This window comes from Acartia tonsa, chromosome 6 (assembly GCF_053477335.1).
Source record: "Acartia tonsa isolate MP-2025a chromosome 6, ASM5347733v1, whole genome shotgun sequence".
Lineage (NCBI taxonomy): Eukaryota > Metazoa > Arthropoda > Copepoda > Calanoida > Acartiidae > Acartia > Acartia tonsa.
The window spans coordinates 10,251,260-10,274,794 of NC_137265.1; the positions used below are offsets into that span (position 1 = coordinate 10,251,260).

Below are 23,535 nucleotides of genomic sequence, written 5' to 3' on the forward strand. Positions count from 1 at the left end.
ACTTATGGCTGCGCTACAATGAAAAATATTGTCAAATTTTATGGAAATTAATCCTTAACTTACAAAAAAAAACATGTAGGTATATTTTTGTGATACACAAAGAGTTGAGGCAAATTAAAATTTTACAGCTAAGCTTACTTAATTGTTATTAACCATCGTAGGAACCTGTTCTTAATAAAAATTCTTTATGAAACATCTAAATCTACAATAGCAAAAAAGCAGTTGGTTATCTTACAAAAATGCAAATTTTTTTCTTTCCTTTGGGGGGATAATTTGAGCAATATTTTGGACATTTTATCCTTAATAACATCAAAAACAAGAAAATCTGTTTTTAGAAGAAAAAAATATAAAATGCAATGCTTTTTTGGTTGGTTTGAATGACCCCCCACTACTAAAATTAGTATGCAAATAAGGTCCTCTAAATAGACCGAAATTTGGTCTAAAATGGCCCAATTTAGCCCTGGGTATATTACGTATCAGTGTTTTTTACGACATTAAAACGTTTTCATTTTATTTGATTTTTGTATGCGCGTCGCGCATTCTAATGAGCCACTTAACATTTGACATTGGACTGTAAAGTACTTCGAAATCCAAATTTTTATAACAAGTTATCTTACTTGATATCTGAAAAAATGGGTAAATACATTGAACTGTGATTGGTTGGTTTCAAACTAGTAGTGTCCAGACTTATCGATCATTATTTTAAATTTACAGCAGGATTAGTTTTGTTTATCACTATTAGGGTAAACTGTATAACAATATATCGTCAATTGTCTTATCCCTCTATATCCCTGGAAACACTCTTTTATGCTGCTTAGATGAGTAAAAAATCAAAGAGCCCGAAGTGCGATCCTGTATGATATTTATCCCAAAGTAAGGAAGCTTTTATAAGGCAATTTAGTATAATGAACGAGATGGGGGATACGAATACATGTTTCTGCCTATTAATCGAACCATTTTAAACGCCAGAAGTCAGAGAGAGATGGGACAGTGGGCTGTTTATTACAATAGTCCCCAAAGTTTTATAATAACGATTTCTTATTCGTCTGATTAACAACATTGGGGACTTTCGTGAATTTTGCTTGGTTGCTTCATTAAGTTGAATGTTAAAACCTTTTAACCACTAATTTTAATCTACAAAAAGGGTAATTTTGTGTATTATCTTTGAGGTTTACATTAATCTGTCGGCCATTATCTTATCCATTTAAATCCCTGACCAGAAGTAGTGTAGCAATAAAATATGATAAAAATCAGATGAATGCCAAAAAAAACTAATCTTTCAGTGTTAAGCAATTCTTAAAATCCACCAATAAAGTTTTACTCAATCCCTAATTATATACATGCTTCGATCTTAAAATATGCATGTATTGATTTTATTTATACATTCTTATAGACAGTAAATCTTATACCACTTAAAAACATACTCTTACTGAATTTGAAATAAAAGAAAATTTGTACAATTTGAAAACAAACATTTTGTGCTATTTTCAAAAATATTGTAAAATTTTGGCATTTATGTGATTGATATAGTTATTGGTGCGCTTTTTATTGATTTAATTGTCCCAGATAATTTTTATGTTTCAATAAATATCATTGATATATGTAAGTAAGGGTGTATCTTTTGTTGTATAATAGTAGACGTACCCGGGATCTTAAGGGATAAAACAAATTAATGTACATCCCCATTGATGACAAACAAAATTAACGATTGAAAAGTGTGTGCACTTATTTGACGCAACCTATCATGAATTAATAAAAGTACCCAAAGTTTTTAAGCCAACGAATGAGAGTGTACAAGTATATGTCCCCCCCCCCTCTTTCCTGAGACATACACAGACTAACTTGACCCTTAACTAGCCCTAGACATTAATTTAATGAGTCAAGTCCAAAACAAATGATTAGAGGTCCTAACCCTGTCCAGAGTTCACTTGACAACATGGTGTACATATCTACAGTTGACAAAATAACAGGTTTATGGACAATAACTGCTATTTTTATTGTACATACCACTACTTAACGATAAATTTCCAGAAAGATAGGAAACTGTAAATTATACTGGTACACCCAAGTTTTAAAAGACACTGCTTGATTCTTTGGCTTAAAAACTTTGGACACTTGAAACAATTAGTGACAAATCTTTTCAACCAATAATATGCTTTTATGGAAAGGAAAATTTTGTTTACAATCATTGGGGCTGTACATCACTTTTATTGCCCATTGTCTTGTCCCCCTTAAGTTAATTATCTTCAACTTTAAGGTATACAATCCTTGAATATAAATTTTAATAGATAGGTTGTATAACAAATCTTGTAGTTTTTACTAACGCCCTGTAATTGCTCTTATAACGAGGACAATTATGTTCAAAAATTGCGCAGCAATGACATTTTATTTAGAGTGAGGAATTGACGTAAAGACAAACCCAAATTATAAAGTAGCTGAGCTGCTAAAACTGGAAAAGTTTTGCAATTAATTGTTCTTGTTTTCGACTGGACAGGAATGTGACTGATACATATTTTAAAAATGTTGTGCAAAATATATTGGCACAAAATTCCTTAGCCCTCCCCCCCCCCCCCCAACCCCCGTAAAACTGATATATTTATTCTCATATGTAGAACCAGTAATTTATGGTATACCTATTACATTTAAGGAAAAACTATTTTTTTCGCAATTTAAAACTTATATATTCCATAATATTAAGAATTAAGTTTTATTTTGTCTGAAGCTACAGCTCACAGAAACTGTTGGTCCGAAAAGGTTGAATTTTACAGGAAGGTTTGAAATGTCTTCAGGTGGATTTAGACTATTTTCATGACATACCCACGCCCTCTCATAGAACCTAGGGGTGAAGCTACTACAATATTGTACTGTAATTGTTGTCAATAAAGAAAGGTTGAAAAGTTAAAAGGCAAGGGGTTTTTCTTTCAACGAAACATGCCCTATATTAAATTTTTCAAGAAAGGACCTTAATGAAGCTTTCCATAAAGGCCTAATCCCTTAACTTTTGAAACTGGCCATTACATGGTAAATTCCGATGTTGTGCACCCGTTCATGTTTCATGTCATTTAAATATGCCATCATATCAGGGCAGGGAATAGGGCATGTAAGAAAAAAATATATTATGCCCCAAAATTCATCATAGTCCTTAAAAGGATAAAACAATGGCCGATAGATTGATGTACATCTCCTATGATAATACACAAAATTATTCCTTCTGAAGATTCCAATTAGTGTATGAATATTTGGACACTCAACTTAATAAACCAACCAATTAAAATTTAGTAAATTAAAGTCCCCAAAGTTGTTAAGCCAATAAATAAGAAAAAGTTATTGTAAAAAATTTGGGGACTAGTGTAAAAAACAGTACATTGTCACCCCTTTCTCTGAGATCCAATATATTATCAATAACGTCCTAAAATTGTATCAAATAATTAGGCTACAAGTTTTTGCTCACATAGAACACCCATCCCTCCCCCCCCCCCCCCCCCCAACAAAAACATTTATCAGAATCCATTTTGTAATCTCACAAGCAATAAATGAGAATAAAATTTAAATTGAAAAAAATGCCAATATAGCTGGAACATGCACCTTGAAATAGATCTTAAAATACGTATTTTTTCAGAAGCTAAGCTTCTCTAAATTTCTAGTAAGATGATTTACTTAGCTGTTAATAAAGATAGGCGACCACTTTTGTTCTCTTTTTTATCCGCAAGCTACATAAGAAAAGGAAGGATTTATATGAAGTGTGTTTTACAATGCTGCTATATGAGATAAGCTTTTGATTTTAATTGTGATGATTCTCCAGGCACTTTTTCAGAGTCCGTCTGTTTTTGTGTTTTTAAAAAGTTCTACTTCGCTACAATCGGAAGTTATCATCCTTGATTGTAATAGCCTTCCAGTTTTCATTGCAATAAACGAAAATGCATAAATCAATCAATGGGTGTAAGTGGTAAACAAAATATTGCGTTTCAAATAGATAAACCGATTCTATTAAACCATTCATATTATCTTTTCTCGTATTCATTCGAACCCGGTGGATAGGAACCGGTTCTCATCCATACGAAAAAACTATGTCTAGCATCGTATTATATCCAGTTTTCTACGAATATAGGATGTACAATCATAAGATTAAAACTAGTTTTTTTAGCCGGTGCCTTCGGCACCACGGGGCTAAAAAAACTAGTTTTAATCTTATAATTGTACACTCTATATCCGCGGAAAGCCGTTTATAATACGATACGAGAAATAACTATTAAAGCTTAAGAATAATTCTAACATCTTAAAATTACTACTTAACGTTTTCTTAGAAGATGAATCATTTATGTGTAATTGTATGTATGTGTGTGTGTGTGTGTATAGTCTCTAAAACAGCACAGCATATAATTAGTTTTTCACCTAAGGGGTAAAAGCAGGGTAGATTGGAGAAAATAATTACCTACAGACAAAGGTTGATAAAATAATATATCAAGTAGTTCTCAATATTAAAAAAGATTATTAGTTAAAGATTTTTTGACCTCTATTTTTCTATAACATATGAAAATAAAATAAAAAACAGTTTTCTAAAGAATTGCTCAAATCTACCCCATTTGTAATGTAGCTAATACATGAACCAAAAAAAACTTTAAAAATTGTTGCCATTGAGCTGAAAAGAAAGCAGGTCAGTTTTTTAACAAAATTTTCTTCTCAATTATATTTTTTTCTGTAAGAAGTTGTTAAAAGCTAAAATAAAGCAAATGTAATTTTTAGTGATTTATAGACCCTTATGGACATGATTACAGGGATCTAAAGGGACAAGACAATGACCGAAAAGTTTATGTACATCCCCAATGACGATACACAAAATAACCCCTTATATAGAGCAAAATTGGTGGATGAAACGTTTGAACACTCAACCTAATGAATCAACCAGTCGAAAAGTACCCAAAGTTGCTAAGCCAACGAATAAGAAAACGTTATTATAAAACTTTGGGGACTAGTGCAATAAACAGTCCATTGTCCCCTCTCTTTCTGCCATAATTGTTTCTATTTCTGTTGTTAAAACTGTTCTGCTAGGCTGGTGAAGATTATAATAGGAAGATCTAAATTCTGTAGCTGTAGTTATGGTTAGGTTAGGTAATTATGGGTATTAAGTCTACTTTAGCACAGCCAACACACTATGGTCTAAAAACATAAGGTTTAAGGACAAAAATATCTATTAATCAATGTATTCTAAGGAAACTATGTCTTAGAATTGACATACTTACGTACTCTATTTAGAGTAACTTTAACACAATAAGAGAAATGCGGTAAAATATTTTTGTCCAAAAAAAATCTTAATTTGAGACCAGTGTGTTTCATCTCTAAAGTTATGAGTAGAGTGCTTAACGTTTAATTGTCTCCAATTGTAATGGCCTTTGCAGTGTGTCCGCAATAAAAGTTTACAAGACAAAATGTATTATTATTATGTTTAATATTGTACAACAATGTTATGCTTTAATCGCTGTCAACAAAGAAAGTACCTAAATAATATTGTTAATTTTGTAGAATTAAATGTGAGAGTGAAAGTATTCTTGTTTCTTTAAAAAAGTAACTAGGTATTATTTTTGGGACACCTCATATAACTGCAAAAAAAGCATATAATATAATATATAAGAAGGAGGGGGGGAGGGTATGAAAGGGAGGGGGACTAACAAAGACACCTAATGAAAGTTATTATCTTAAAAACAAGGTAGATTAATTTCTTTAGAAAAATATTGTTAAGATGCTTAACTTGAAGAAAATATGGCTTTTCTTAAGAGATAATTAAGTATGGAGTAAGCTGAAATTTCATTAATTTTTTATCATAAAACATTTAGGATTCATAATAAGGTCTTAAAAGTATACTAGTCTACTATTTAAAATTGTTTTTATTGGCTTGGGGTATAACGAATTATTCTTTAATCATTCAATTTTAGGTTAGTTATTGCAAAAATTGTAAATAGAATTAATTGACTTAACAACTTTGGGGACTTTTTATTGAATTTCGATTTGTTGATTTATTAAGCTGAGTGTCCAAATGCTTCAACCACTAATTGTAAACTACAGAAGGGGTGATTTTGTTGGGGATGTACATTATTTCATTGGCCATTGTCTTATCCCTTTAGATCACTGGAAAACTAAGACCCTAGAGCCGCTAACCAACAAGCGGAGCTATATACTTTTTGATGTCTTTTTAGCATGCAACTCCCGTCAAGTCATTTTAAGGTGTACTAATGCTAGACAAAAAACACGCAGGGCTAAATATTTTCCAGTATGGCTTTAAGACCGATTATTATCCACTGGATTAGAACCGGTTTTCAGCAATACTGAAAAATTATGTATAGCATCGTACTACAGAAAATTTTTTATTAATATAATAAAAATCATAGAAATAATTCCAGTTTTGTTAACTCAGAGGAGACCCGGGCTAACAAAACTGGTTTAAATCTTATTATTTTCATTTTAATAACTGCGGAAAGCTGAAACTAGGTGTAATTTTTTATGAAAGAACATTTAACCCTAAAATATATAATATAGAGTAATTATACAAAATTCAAGTACCACAAATTTTAGGTTTCATTTTAAATATAGGTTAGAATTTTTTTATTTCTATACATAACGAAGTGTGTATATATACATATACTGAATGAGTAATAATAAAAAGATTTTTTTTAAGTGCAGTTTTAATTATAGTGCAAAAATGGTAGTTTCAGAAATCTTAAGGGATAAGACAATGGGTGGTAGATTGATGTACACCCTCAATTATGATAAACTACTTATCCTTTCCTTCATAGATTAAAGTTATTGGTGGAGAATATTAGGCAGTGTTAGCTTGTATAACCCAATCAAGAGTTTATAAAAGTCCCCAAAGTTTAAAGGTTAGGAAACAGTATAATTAACATTTTTGCCTGTAAGATTTTTTTTCCAGATCATACATCCCTCCCTGTAAAATCTATGCATAAAAATGCGCCATGTACCTTGCGGGGATGCTTTTATTAGGTCTAAATATTTTATATGATAATATAGTAGCAAATATTTTAAGATAATAACCTATAAAAATGCTTATAAGCCATGAATACTAAGTATTTCATCTCCAATTTTGCATCAATTTCTGTGTTGATAACGATTATTGTATGTATAATATTGTACATTTTAGTTTAGAATGTTGAAAAGTTACGAGTAAAGATTCTTTTTCTTTAAAATTAAACAACCCACCTTAGCTTTTGAAAATTAAAGTTAATTTAATCGAAAAATTCAGTAGCTGATAAATAATCACTCATTAACCAACCCCTTCCTACTTGAATGTTTGAAACCTTATCAAAAAAGGAAGTCTACCCCCCTTATAATAATCTGATGTTTGTTTTTCAGTTTCTTATTGCCCAACTTACTACCTTTAATAACAGCCAGGGAGGGGATATATAACCAGAAGAAAAAACCTTTTTTGCCTCCGAATTTATATATCCATTTTTCTATTTGTACTTGGTACATCATCTTTGCAATCATCAAACCTTTCTATTCCCCAGGGAGGGAGGGGACATTGGGCTGCTTATTAAACTAGGCCCCAAAGTTTTATAATAACGTTTTCTTATTCGTTGGCTTTACAACTTTGGGGACTTTTCTGTATGTTGATTGGTTGATTCATTTATATGTGTTTCCATAAGTTTCAACCATTAAGTGTAATCTACAGAAGGGGTTATTTTGAGTATCGTCATGGAATGTACACAATTTTATCAGCGATTGTCTGATTTTAGTCCATTGTCATATCTTTTCCTCCCTGGATTCACATGATTAGACTGTGGATAAGAAACTGTTGGCGCAAGTATCAAGGCGTGTGTGTGTTTGTGTGTGTGTGTCAAGTATCAAGGCGTGAATCTTTAAAAAGATTTGGGTTTCTTATTTCATTAGATAACTAACTTCCTATCAGTGAGGGGTATGTCATCTCATGAAAAACCATTCTGCCAATCAAAAATAAATGTCCCACAATCCAATGTTTAGGCTTTTTAGAGTGTATTACGTTTACTGTAATCATTATCAACAAAGAAAATGAACATCTATTTCCCACAATCAGAAACAAAAGGGAAAATTAATTTTAGGTTTAAATATTGGGGACCCCTATAAAATATTTACCCCCCCAAGAAAAAAGTTTGGATGAAATATTTTTTAGGAAGAAATCTCTTTCCTTTACCCTTTATCAGTATCTTGACTTTTGATTATTCAGTCTTTGACATCTCCCCCCAGACACCCCCCCCCCCCCCTATTACTACTTAACCCATCCTAATAATTTTTTCCTTCTACTTGATGAAGTGTCCTATAATTTCCGCAGAAAGCCCTGTTTTATTTTTAAATATAAATTGACAAATACACTATTAAATACTCTCTTAATAATACATTCCTCCTAATCTTTTTTTGCCATGGAACTTTTTATTCTATTATGATATTGGCGGAATAATTAAATAATCTTTTTTTACGGTAATGATTGGACACCTTTTTTATGATGGATGCTTGATAATCAGACTCATCAGTTAAAAGGATTGTCCAATACGAATAAATCAGTTGAAAAGACTGTCCAATACGAATAAATCAATTGAAAAGACTGTCTGATTTGGAAAATAACAGTAAAAAAGACTGTCCAAAAGGAATAAATCAGTTGTAAGGACTGTCCAATACGAATAAATCAGTTGAAAAGACTGTCTGATTCAAAAATAACAGTAAAAAAGACTGTCCAATACGAATAAATCAGTTGAAAAGACTGTCCATTACGCATAAATCAGTTGAAAACACTGTCCGATTGGATATATCAGTTAAAAAGACTGTCCAAAAGGAATAAACCAGTTTAAAAGACTGTCCGATTGGATTGTATCAGTTAAAAAGACAATTCGAAAGGAATAAATCAGTTAAAAGGACTGTCCGATTAGATTATATCAGTAGAAAGGCCTGTCCAATAGAAATAAATCAGTTGAAAGGACTGTTCAAAAGTAATAAATCAGTTAATGGACTGTTCAATTAAAATAAAAGCAAAACGACCATGCTTGGCCAAGTTAAAGTAGCTACGCAACTAAAAAAAGAATAGTACTGTCCTTTTATTCAAAGACAAACATGAATCTAAAGACATTGTATGTAAAATTTTTCAATTCATTATTTTTTGTCCTCCCTATGTACAATTTACTCAAAGCCTACTGAATACAATGAAAACTAGTTTGGGAATTTCAAATTTTTTATGATAATGTATACTTAAGATGGGTAATGTATATTGTCTGGTTTTATGCTATTCTTTTAGAAAACAACACTACATAAATCTTCTTTAATTTTTTAACATAGGGTGAAAAATTGAGGCTATAAATGTGTTTATTATTGAGTAGCTACATAACAAAATAAGCAGCTACTCAAGAGAAATTTGGTTACATATATTCAGGGGAAAAAGGATATGACAATATAAAAGTATTTAAAAAATACAATTTACAGGTGTAACATTCTGCAATGGTTGCCATAATATATTTGGAGTTAAGTTTAAATTATCATCTATAGTCCTATCACTTTATCCCTTGATATAATATGGGGGTGAAGTGTATTTAGTTACATATTATCAGTACTACCACCTTGAATTTGATATACCATTAACTATACATAAGAAAAGGTTGATGTGTGTATGTGTGCGTTTATGTGTTTTTCCTTCAACAAGGATGAAAATATCCATTTTAAGACAAATATTTCGTCTACAATTAACTAATATATAGAAGTCAAAGAATCATGTCATAATAGCAATTTTAAGTGTTCAAAGCTGACATTTATCAACATTTAATATGATATTACTACGAGAAACCTATAAAAACTCAAAGCTTTTCTTAAAATGGCAATATGACTAATAACAGCACCCTAGTTTAAAACGAATAAAAAGCCATTTTAAGAACCTTAGTTTTAAAAAATGATAAATTTTTTGAATAATTTGCTAAAGAGCATCAAAATATCATTATAAATGCCCCAAGAAAAAAAGGGGGAGCTTAATTTCAGGGTTGGTTGTCTGTTTAGGGGGGAGGGGGTAGAATAATTTACCCCAGAGCTAATAATCTAACATTCCTGGGTACCCCATATTAAGGGGGAGAGGGGGGAGTAAATTAGGGAGCTATGATTGATCACGTAAATTTGTATTATTGGCGGTTAGAGAGAACTTTCAGCAACTAAATTTTTTCATACAAGGAATATCTATCTTTAAAATAGGCCAATCTATATTGTATATAGGTATACTTATCTATAACATCAGATATGACCCAAAAAAACTTATGACACATACATATATGATTGTACAAACCGCTAATGATATTTTTTGCTTACAAAAACTATTTCACATAGACAAATTTTCTTAAAACTATTTTCTGATGTCATTATGAGAATAGAGTTTCATTGAAGAATGAAGATTTACATTTCTAATAGTAGTATTGTTAAATGTCTTAGGTAGGTACTGAATGTAGAAAATTAATTTCTATTTAAGTAAAAGTAGTAGTAGCTATTAACTTTTTTTAGTAACTGTCCCCACTGATGCCAAAAAAAGCCCAAAAGCAACGCCCTATAAATGGTAAAAATTACATTCCCATTAGGACCATACCCGGCCCTTTCAGAACCCTCCCCCCTCCCCTCCGTCACAGGTTAAAAAACTCTGTATACGCTAACTAGGATAAAATTGTATTTTAATTGAAGCCTTTACGCTATACTATATTATTTCAAACCCTCCTCCCCCATCCCCCCATACCGATATATAATATTTATTTAGACTAATTTTAAAAGCATTTAGTGGTTTGTGTGTTACTTAGGTTCTTAAAAACGGGAAGATTATTGTAATTTTGTTTTTAGCTTTAGAAAGTTTAAGGCTATTTTTTTTAGAATTGGCATTTAAAATAAATGAAAAGTACATATCTATGATAAGATCACCAATATATAAAGGTAATATATTGACTAAGACGAAAAGTTTAATTTTTCCCTAAAATTAATAATTTTTCATTCTTATTATTAGATCAAAAACAAGAAAATTATGTGTATATGTAGTTCAGCTAGTAGATAGAAAAAAATTGCATAAATCATTAAAAATCCGTAGGTAATATATAAATATCTATCTTATAAATTAAACATTTAAAATGCCTAGGTATTTTACCCAAATAATAAAAAGTGTTTAAAAACATCCAGAAATTGTAAAACTAAGAAAGGAGTGTTAATTCCCAGGAATTCAGGGAGAGGTCAACGTAAAATAAATCCCCCCCCCCCCTCCCAAAGAAATTAGTTTATAGTGGCATGTAATGGCAATAGGGAGGAGAAAGGTGTGTAGATTAATCTGTCATTGATCTTTACCTCCCTGGTCAGGTCGGGGCAATAAAATAATATATTACTCTTTCTCGTATTCATTTGAATCCGGTGGATAGGAACCGGTTCTCATGAATACGAAAAAACTATGTCTAGCATCGTATTATATCCAGTTTTCTACGAATATAGAAATGTACAATCATAAGATTAAAACTAGTTTTTTTAGCCGGTGCCTTCGGCACCACGGGGCTAAAAAAACTAGTTTTAATCTTATAATTGTACATTCTATATCCGCGGAAAGCCGTTTATAATACGATACGAGAAATAACTATTCTCTAATATTTTTGGGATGCGGTGCATTTCTATAACACCTTCTAACCCACATTCGCATAAATAGATTTAAAATGTAACTTTATTAGTAAGCATTACATAGGCTTATGGTTTAAGGCTATCTTAATTTAGACTTTTGGGATGGAATTAGGCTATATTAGCCTATTATTCTTTAATTCTGACCCTTTCTTTCCCCTTTAAAGGCAGATTCAATAGAGGCCAGGGGCGCAAACGCTAGTGTAAAATGAATAAACCACCATTACTGAAAAAAGGCTATTTTTATTTAGTGATATCAAACTACCTATGTAGATAATAGTTCTTGTTTTATTATTTAAGAAAACAAGAAAAACATTGGACAATCAAACAAGATAAAAAACAAGATTCTAAACAGGCAACTTGAGTTCTAAAGATATTAGCTTCCCTTATTCTATAGATTGTCATTACTGGTTTATTTTAAAATCTACTTTGTTTTTGCATGAATTGCATGAGTTTTAGCTAAAGTTAAATAATAAATATCAGTTATATTTTGTAACTTGACATTAAAGGTTCGAAATCTAACATGAAACTTAATGTTACAAGGTTCCAAACCTTGAAAAAAAAACGGTTCCTTACCTCTTAATGCGGGCAGTTCCAGATTATGCATCTTGGAGAGGGTGACCATGAGTGCGAAGGCCTCCTCCTTCACGTTCAGCTTGAAGAGGTCCCTGCCCCGGATGATCTGGAGGCTGGGCAACACAATTCTTCGCACGTCCACATGGGATATAAGAACATATCCAGTTACCTGGTAAAAATAAGTAGTTATAATTGACACAAAAGATTGATAATATTCAAGGCCGATATTTTAACCATTGAAAAACTAATTTGAGCCTAACACATGCCTGCTAGAATTTATATAAATAAAGAAATGCTAAATTATTTAGAATATGTGATTCTTTACTTTGGATAAGTGGAAGGCTTTTTCTAAATAAAAATACCTATTTTATTTAGCATAATACGATGCCTTTTCCTGTACCGTTTGAGTCACCAAACAATTTTTAGACAGTCATATCAAGAGTTATAGAGTAGAATAGCTTAGCTAATAAAAACAATAACCAACTCTATATATTTCTACACCAGAAAATAAAAAGAAAACTCTACCTCTCTGATGTGTTGTAGAAAAGAAAGATCCAAGTTTGTGTCCAGTAGCCAGGTCAATTCCAGGTTTCCTTCCACAAATGTACAATTCGTGTACCTGAAAAAAAAATATTGATTACAATTTGAAAACTACAGGTAAGAAATTAATGATTCATTCAAAGATATATACAGAATCGATATATTATTGCTTGGATGTTGCACTAGATTTTCGTGTACTCTAACAAAGAGATACTTGCAGCTGGCTAAAATAACGAAATTTTCCCATGTCAATTTATCCACATATTCTTTATCCGATATATAGTTACTTTTTGTTTATAATAGTAATATACCAGGAACTTTTCAATGGAAGTACCCCTTTAGTACATTTTTAAACTTAAAAAATTAGGTTAATTTTAGGATTTCTAAAATATAAATAAACATGTAGTAGAATAGACAAGAGACACGTTTACGCGTGTGTTTGTGGCAAAAAGAGAACAGTATTCTGAAAAACAAATTGGGTATAATATTATGAAATGACTATGAACGTTGGGGAATTTTAATCTTGGCCTATCAGCGAATTTTCTAATGTAGCATAACAGACAACCTTTTAATTGCATGACCTTTGCTTTAAAATTTTTACTGTGCATAATGATAAACGCTTGTTTATATGCCAAAGCATTCAACCTAATCATACTATTGCCGTCATTGATTCTATTCGTTATTTAAATTTTCAGAAAGCCTTTCCCTACCCCTTGCTGGACACATACATATATATACATATTTTGAAATGATTGCTTGCAAACGGCTGCGGGCATTTTGCATCTAACTAAATTGCAGACCCAACCAATACCAACTTTAATTTTGCACATTTCGGGGGGGAACAATCACCACCGCAAAAAAATATTTGTCCAATAAACGCGGTTATAAAACGTTGGGTACCAGTGTAATTTACAGTCCAATGTCCACTGGAAAAACCTTACTTCCCTTATCTTATTTGTAATTATGATTTTTCGCTAATTTGCAAGTATAAAATTTTTGCGAACATAATAAAACCCTGCAAATTTTCCCTACATACATATTATATATTACTAGTGGCTTCGCCCCTAGCCTCTAGGGGCTTTTTTCTAAAGGTTTAGGGGAGAATTTTAAAAATTTTGTTTACATTTTTTTTATAGATATTTTCTGTATTTTATAACATTTTATAACTCTTTATATCATTTTATAACTCTTTATAACATTTTATAACTCTTTATAACTTTTTATATTTATTTATAATGATTTATATTATTTAAAACCTTTGAGTTTTTCTTTTTTTTTATTGTTTTTAAAATTACTTTGCCATTAGCCTTTTTGGGGCTTCGCCCCTACAGGAGAAGGAAGTTTTCACAATCTTTTTGAATTTGATAAAACAAAGTTTAAAAGAAGAAAAGAAATTTAAAAAGAAGAAAAATAATTGAAAATATAAAGAAAATATAAAAAAGTATAAAAAGATATAAAAATATATAAAAAGATATAAAAATATATAAAAACATAAAAAACATTAAAATTAGAAAAAAATATGAAAATTTTTTTTTGGGGGGGGAAATTTTCATTTTTGGGGGGGTTGGGGGTGTCCCACCCCCCAAGAAAATAGCTTAAAACCACCACAGGACCAATAGGTATATACCCTGAAGAGTAGAATCCAATCAGTTAAGTGGTTACCGAGATCTCAAGCTTCAGACGGACGGACAGACGGACGGACAGACGGACGGACAGACGGACGGACAGACATCATTCTACTTTGTATTATAGATTAAAGCAACCTTTTCTATAATTAAGTTTGTATGTGCGTCCATAAACTGCTGGTATATAATTAGCAAGATAGAATAGTCTTAGAATATTCAAATAAGCTTCACCTTCTAAAATTGTAATATATTTTTTCTTTTAATTTATTGAAGATACGTAATTATGAATGCTTTCAAACTTGTTAAATATATATTCTAAATAAATTATAGCGCTGAAGCTACAATCTTAGGGCATTAAATTTATCTTTAATTAAGATAGATCATAAAAATGCTCAAACTATATTCAAAAATTAAAAGTAAGCATCTTATAAGCTTTTATATGCAATTTTGTATTGAGTTATGTTGTGCATGTGGTCTAAACTCCCCCCTCCCCCCTACTATCTTTCCTAAAAAAATCGTCGTACTTCCCATATTACATTTAACCCCCCTAAAACTTCAATTTGGCTGTAAATGCTATTTTGCATTTGTCCAATATACCCCGTCACCCTCTCCTCATTTTTTTGTGGGGGGTGGGGGGCTTGAGTAAGTGCACTAAGTTAAGACAAAATGTCATTGAAGAATATTTTTCTAGGGTTTAGGGACTAATATTCCAAAAAAAAAAAAAAAAATCTTGAATACTAAAGTTACTAAAATTAATTATTTTCAAATGTAGCACCCCTCCCTAATTGCCGCAATGGCTAATAATGGTTAAAATATTGGGTGTGGATTCACAATCGCATACCTAGTGATTCATATTCGCAAAAAAAATACACAATAGCAAAAATAAAGAGTGGGTGATGCAAAGACTTGTGCTGTTGAAATAATATGCAATTATTATGATTTAATAATATGAAACATATGCGGAAGTGAATATACACCAAAATATTTTGCATACACATCATAAAGTTTTTTCTTGTGCCAATAAATTAAACCAGAATCTTTAGACTTTCTATGCGTTTCAAGACCCCACCAATAAAAATCAAACAGGCCCTTTGAGGGGTGAACAAGGATGACAACTTTCATGAATAGTTAAGTTATTAAACTGTCATCAAATAGACGAGACACTCACGGAGGGAGGGGACATTGGGCTGTTAATTACACTGGTCACCTAAGTTTTATGATGGAGTTTTCTTATTCGTTGGCTCAACAACTTCAGAAACTTTTATTGAACTTTTTATTGATTGGTTGGTTCAAGAAGTTGAGTGTTCAAACATTTCAACCACAAAGTTTTATCTACAGTAGGGGTAATTTTGTGTAGCATCATTGGATAAGTTTGTAAATTTATCGGCCATTGTCTTATCCCTTTAAATCCGTACAAGACACAACTACTAAAAAGTTATAAATTCGCATAAAACAAATATTTTTGTTCCATATTTTTTATGGCAACCCTTTTTGACAGGCTAAAACCTAAAAATATTGAGTTTGAGCACAAAATATCCAATTTTAAAGCATATTTTCCTTATTTATTATGGAAATTTAAAATTGTACATTATCATCATGTTTTTCATTTAGTATTTTGAAATTATTTTGTTTCATATTCTACATATCTTTAGAGAAAAGCTATTTAACAGAGCTCATTTTTCATGTTGTTATCATATCAACACATAAGACATGGTAGTATTACTGACATGACAATTTTTATAATCAACTTTCCGCAGATATTAAAAAAAATAACAAAACTGGTACTAATCTTATGATTCAATTTCAATATTTGTGAAAAATTATCTATAATACATGATTTATCAATATGGCTTAGAATCGGTACTAATCCAGCAGCTTTAAATCGGTTTCGAAACCATACTGGCAAAATTTTTACTACATTTTCGTGTAAATGATGCATATATTGATTTACTTGAAAAGTATGTAGATATATACATATGCATCACAATGAGTTAAATTAAAAATATATTGACAAAAATATCGAAACAGATATTAGTTTTCTTTGTCTGCATTTCTAGAATGTATATAAATCTCTTATACTGATAACGGCTGAAAATCCAAAAAAGTAACACTTAAACCTTTATTCACAGGACCATTAGCATTAGTCTCATGTGAAACTGTACATGGTAAAGGGCCATTAAATTCCATACCATAAACCAAAATGAACCACTCTAATTTCTTTTGCTTGATAAGAGAAAATTTTGACCACATGATGGAGCATTGTGTTATACAAGGGTCACAGTGCACCGCGCGGGTCGAACCAATTTTCGCAATCTTGCTAAACAATTCTAAACAATTGCCATTTTTCTGCTCAAATTGATGTGTTTCACTTTTACCAAACTTATTATGACACGCCGTCGTTGGTGGGGGAGATGGGGGTAAGAAATAGACATATTTTTGTAGCGAAGCTACTCTATAATTTACTTTTCGTCAGTCCTTTCGTAATGCTATGGGAGTAATGTGATTTTCTTGGCTGCTATTTAATAAAGACAGCTGAAGTTTACAGTATAGATTCCTATGACATTGTTTTGTCCGTCTGTCTTTCGGCCATGCTGTAAAAGACAAAAACCTTATTAATGAAAGGTTTTTGCATATTTTATCTTTATTTTTTGTTATGGCAACTGAAAATCTTATATATATCCCACTTTGTCCATTCCAGGATGTTTTGTGCTGCTCTACTAATGGATGTTGTCATTCTTATTTAGGGGGGGGGGGTGCATTCTGATGTTATTTACTTTGACAGCTTTTATGGAGTAATTTTAGGCCGGCCAAACCTTTACTTACGTTTATTTACATTCAAAAAGGTGTAAAAGTGTTATTTTGAAAATTTATATAGGTAATTTTTTGATTATATTTCTATAGGTCAAAAAGTTAACTATACATATAAATATAATTTTGAGAAAATCTCTAAAATGTAATGTTTTACTGTATTTAAATGTAACTATTAAAATCAAATAGAAATTTTTTTTATAATTTTTTTTATGGGTAGGTAGAAAGACAAGTGAATAAAAAAAGGGGGAGGGGGGGGGAAATTGCGCCCAAATTGCAATTAAAGCAATTTTGCCAAGCAATATACTCAAAATCGTGGCCAAATATTTGAAATAAATATTTAGTACGAATAAGTTTAATTTTTACAGTGTATATCTACTTCAAAATTCTTAGAATATATGCAAAACTTTTAATGGATTTTTTTACAAAAAGTTTGCGAATTTATTAGGTTTGTTAGAATAGTCAAATGATCATTATTGAGACTAAATATGTTGTCTTTAAGTATATTAACCTTGCTTTACAAGTAAAATAAGGGGATTTGAAGAGGGGATGGTTCGTATTTTAGATACCATATCATATTTTCATCAATTCTTGATAAAAGCTATAACTGCTAGATTTTTAGAAGTGCTGCTACTCTGTAACTAAGGTTGGACAGAAGTTTGACACTCAATATCTCTAAAATGTTGAAATAAAACCATTTAAAATCCTTAACCATAAAATGCTTAAGTTTAAATAAACTTTTATGCTTATATGATCCTACTATTGGTATCTTTTATTTTTTAAGGGTAGCCGGGGGTAAATTACCATTTTTGGAGGGATGGACCTATTTTCAACCGTAAGGAAAGAGGGGACAAGTATGAAACTCCCCTGAAATGATAAACTCTATGAAGTCACCTATTAACGAGATATTAAAGAACATACTTAGACATTCTGATTTTTAGTATCTTAATATTTACCCCTTTCTACCCTACCACATATTTACAAGGGCTATATAACCTCCTCTCCCCCCCCCCCCCTTGTACCAACCTCTTGTCTTTGCAGATAGGCATCTGAAGAATTTAGCGAAATAATTTTTTGCAATTCTAAATGTTACTACCTACCCTTTTTAGTCCCCCCTATAAAGTCAGGAATAAGGTATGCTCGAAAATTATGAGGAAAATTTTTCTTATGATTTAGGTACAATTCTACGGTTAGTAAAATGGAAATAAAATAAACGTAGATAGCTATTACTTATGAAAGGGTAAAATGGTAGTCAATTTAGGTCGCTAACAAGGACATCATATAATCGTCAGTTCTTGCGTCCAGTATGAGGAGATAAGATTTGGTGAAGAGGGTGGAAGGGGGGAATTGTTATTTTAGCCAGCTATTTTTATTTTTATTTATTAGAGGACATAAAATCTGGTGTAACTTCCAAGAAATATTTCCATTGTAAGTATTTAATGAGTAAAGTTGCTTCAAAAAGTAATCATTTAACAAGTAATTTTTTAGTCAAAGAAAATTTTCAAGTTTCCATTTAAAAAAAAAACTAATTATATGAATGACTACAACCTAGCTTCCCTGAGAACAAGATATGAAACTAAGATATGAGTTTAAAGAAGTTTAGAAACATTATCAAGCAGGAAAATCTGATCACAAAATTGTTTAATATTTTCAAGTTCCGATTAGATAGGGGAGGGAGAAATTTTCTTAAATAATATTTAAATATCAAAACATTTTTAAAAGGTTCTTAAAAAAGCATAACCTATTCAGACCAGCAGTTCCGAGATCTTTTGCCTCAGACAAAAAAAAACTACTAATATGATTCATACAACTATATAACATGTTTAAAATTAGTATAAATAATATTTTTATTTAACTGCAATTCTCTATTTTTATTAAAGGCAACTTTAATAATCAATATTTTAGTAACTATGAATTGAAGGATCAGACTTCCATCAAAAAAAGATCAACATCTTATAGAGAAAATGTAGATCATTTTCGGTGACGTACTCGGACGTACGTTCGTACGTACGTCATTCCGACACACCCAATTATAGCAAAGCTGCACTATTACAAAAAAAAATGGGCATCATAATAATCTGAAATGAAATCAGGTCGTAAAAAGTTTGCAGTGCTTGTAAAAACATGTCGAATTCTTACTTAGAAAGTTACCTAGTTGACCAACATAATGTAGCATTAAAATAATCAATAAATATTTTTTAGTAGCGTAGCTACTATATAAATAGTTATGTCTGTCTTTATATAGCCCATATGTTATCTCACTATATCAAATTTTACTGTTCCTTTGTCATTCTAAATTGCAATTGAAGTAAAATACGAATACGTGGATGATATATAACAGGAAAAAAATTGTCGTCAATTTTGGTTGCAATTTCCCCCCGCATTTATCGTTTATCAAAGGGGGGGGGGGGAGATCGTTATTTTAGCCCTCCACAGAGTTCACTTTATTATAGAATATACAAATGTGGTGTAAGTAATATCCAAGTAATAATACATCCATTATTTTTGCTTGCCTATATGAATAAAAATAATACTTCGCTCTACATAAAACTAACCCTTTTATTGCGATTTTTAGAAGCGCATCTACTGTATAATTCAATAATATAATGCTGACCTGTCTCTGAGATTCCTGTAGTGGTGTTCCTTATTCGATGGCACCGACATACGTCCGTTCGTTCCAATACATACTGAAAATAAAAATAATATATTAGTATTTTGGGATATTTGATCTTTCAACAACAGCTTAAAAATCATTTTGAGGGTACAGTGATAATTTTGTTATATAAAAATAGAATGATAAGTTATTTTTTACTTGTCGAAAAGGTTTTAGAAAAATAGATTTTCGTCTTTTTGTTTTTAAAATATTTACCTATTTCAGTTAATTGAAATAAACTTTAATTTACTCCATCGCAATTGCCCCCAACACTCCCCACAAAAAAAAAACATATTTTCACTCCCCCTAACAATATATAAATGATTAAAAGAGAGTAGCTTTTTATGCTACCTATTTGTAGCTCTTAAAATATTGGAGTCAGGTGTTAAAGGTATACGTTATTTTTCAACCATAAAATTATGATTTTTTTTAGACGAGCTGCTTTTTAAAAATATTTTGCTATTACTTTTTCTATCGGTAAAAAAATACATTTTTATACATAATATATTATTCTTTTCTCTGTTGATAAAGAAATGTATCAATCAAAATTGTTTTCAACAAGCGAAAAATCGGGAAAATATTTTTTTCCGGATGCCAAATGCCTGTAATACTGATGCACAATGCTGCTATGTGGCCATCTAATCAAAATACCTTTGAAAATTACCTTTTACACTACTATCATTAATCATAGGCAGTCAAAAAAAAAGTATGGACATACAAGGGAGGGGGGGGGGGAGTGATACACTTCCTTTTTAGAAGGAAAGGGGGTATTTTTTTATGTATTATTTTGAGTTCATATTTTGAAATAATATTAATATTATAAAATCGCTTTGTTACTTTACTTTTTTGTCTCAATTCGAGAGGTACTAAATTAAATCTTAACAAATTAGGTAACTTTAAATTATGGAGATTAATTTTACTTTTATTTAATATTTAGTGGATTTCATACGTTTTTCGAATGGAGAAAGAAGTAAAATCCGGTTATGAACGAATGCTAATCTAAAAGTGAGAATTTAATATAAAAGATTTAAGAAAGATTTAATAGTTGTCAATTAATTGCGCATATTTGTAAATCCGTTGTGTATCCACTATCCACCAATAGGATATGTATGGGAACAAAATTTTAGAATAAAAGAAAATGTTTTATGATATAAAAATTAAACGTCCATCTCCCCTTCTTTTCTGCTCATAGCCGTGTATCCTGTGTTTTATTACCAATAGAGGGTATTTTTATATAGTAGCAAGGCTACTCTATAACTAGAAATCGTCTGTATGTGTGTTTCTCCTGTTCATAGCCGCATATCCTATGTTTTATTGCCTACTAGTAGAGGGTAGTTTTAGTAACAAAGCTACTCTTTTACTAGCTTCCCTAAAATTGTACATCACATTTTGTAAACAAGTCTCAAGATACATTACTAATATAAACAGACAACTGTTCTTTTTTAACACATTTAATTTTTGAGCAACTTATGGAAATATTTGTGTTGTTAAGTTTTATATGGGGGTAAAAAGATGATCTGTAATAAATCAATCTATTATATAGAAAGCTTAAAAATATTCTTAACAAAAATACAAAGTAAATAAATGTAGTTAGATTTGTAAAATCTGAGTAACAACCTTGGAGGGAGGGGACAATGGACTATAAATTATAGTGGTACCCAAAGTCTTGCTTATTTCAAAAGGTATTTAGCGGGTTGTACATCAATTTATAGCCAATGTGTCTTATCCCTAATAAGATATATAAATAAATGACCTTTAAGGAAGCATAAAAATACTGTTACAGCCCCCAATAATATTATTTATTATTTCCGTTCTAAATGCAATAGCCCGCACTTAACCACAATTAAAGTGGGGGGGGGGGGGGGGGGGGGGTACTTTTGTAAGAATCCTGTAATCAAAATGCAATGGGCTCTTTAAATGACATAAGCTAATTTAAATTTTAATCCTAATTAAATGGGCCTTTACAAACTTCTGAGTAATATAGACAAGATTTCTTTAAGTACTAAACTTTTTCCACCAATCAAAATATTGAAATCAACCAATTTGTGTAAAAGATGAATGCTGTTTAGTTTTTTCGTAAGTGCATATCCCTCTCTCAAACAGTTAGATGTGACAAAAATAATCCTTTAACTTGCAAGTTGATAGCTATACCACGTAATGGGAATATTTCCATATACAGATAACAATAGACAATTCAGGGATATAAAGGGATAAGTCAATGTTCGATAAATTTATGTACATCCCCATGACGATATACAAAAATGCCCCTTATGTAGATTACATTTAGTGGTTGAAACGTTTTGACACTAGACTTTATGAACCAACCAATGAAAATGCAATAAAAGTCCCTAAAGTTGATAAGGTACAAATAAGAAAACGTTATTATAAAACTATGGGGACGTGTGAAATAAACAATTCCGCATAAAATTGAGGAAAATCTAATGAAAATTAATTTTTTACGAAATGACAAATCCCTTTAAAAGATGTTTTAAACTAAGATAAATAAAGTTCACGACAAACAAAAGTTTAAGAAACAGTATTTTGGAAAAAAAAAAAACTTTTTTTCGACAGTGGACCACTTAATACAACCCTTTTCCACCCCAAAACTTTTCTTATGAAGGTAATGTTAATTAAGGCCCTTGGAGAAGCCCCTAAATATGAGAGCCCCAAAGAGATTTTTAAAAATATGGTCCACTTACAAAATAAAGGATTGAGCCAATCACTTCCTTTTAAGATAACCAATAACCTATGTAATATTTATCTTCTTAAAAAAACATATTTTAAAAACAAAATTGGCTAACAAGAAGCATATTCTTTCATACATTTAAGTCTAATGTTGTTATTTTATCAACATGTCATAAATAGATTATTCATTGCTAGTAATAATACTAACATAAAAATTATATAGTCATATCAGTCATAGCCGCCATCAAAGTCGATTTAAAACTTATTTTAAAGTGGATAACTGTCTTTTAGTTTGTTTATCAAAACAAAATCTTTGTTTGTTTTTTTGAATATTCAAATGTTTTACGTAACAAACTACCGGGGTGCTGCCACTTTTACCACTAGCAAAAGTACAGCCACTGTGTTTTTGACAAAAATTGGGTGTGTTTTTGTCAATTTCGTTTTTAGCTGTATTTTTGGCAATATTTTTTTATCCACTGTCAAAATTACACCATTCTGCTGCCATAAACACAGTTTTACTGACAAGTTCACACCCATGAAATTCAAGTATGCTGTCAAATTCACATTTTTGATGACAAAAATACACCTACTTTTAAATCAATATTAATTATAAATATTTTGACCAAGTTGTTAAACCTTATAACTATTAATAATAGTTAAATCAATCTACACAACAATAATTCTAAACTTTTCAAAAGAAGGTAACAAACAAATATTGGATATTATAGTGGATCTAGTGGTGATATAAGTACAGGTGTAGACGTTGGAATTGAATGTCCAGGTTCAGGTACAGTTTCAGGTACGGTCACAGGTACAGGCACTGGTTTACAGATTGTAATATGCCGTGGTAAATAGAAACTGGAATATTCCATATTACAAGAAGGACATGGTTTTCAACAGTTACGAGTGACAAACAATAATTCTTGTAGAATGTCAGAACTGAATATACAAAAAATTAATATATAAGTTTAGACAAAATTATACGTAAATTTGTAACAA

The 23,535-nt window shown here is 30.8% G+C and overlaps 1 protein-coding gene across 5 annotated transcripts in view; it reads right to left on the reverse strand.

Moving 5' to 3' along the window:
- Positions 1–23,535, reverse strand: part of Egfr (epidermal growth factor receptor) — a 155,330-nt gene that overhangs the window by 34,218 nt on the left and 97,577 nt on the right. For all 5 annotated transcript variants that reach the window (XR_013880421.1, XR_013880423.1, XR_013880422.1 and 2 more), the window contains exons 2-4: positions 19,813–19,885; positions 12,751–12,844; positions 12,226–12,394 (exon numbers count right to left, since the gene is read on the reverse strand). Coding sequence is in view for 2 of the 5 variants with exons in the window: in XM_080163438.1 (XP_080019564.1) it covers positions 12,226–12,394; positions 12,751–12,844; positions 19,813–19,885 (336 nt within the window). In the remaining 3 variants the exon portion in view is untranslated. The remainder of the gene's footprint in view (positions 1–12,225; positions 12,395–12,750; positions 12,845–19,812; positions 19,886–23,535) is intronic.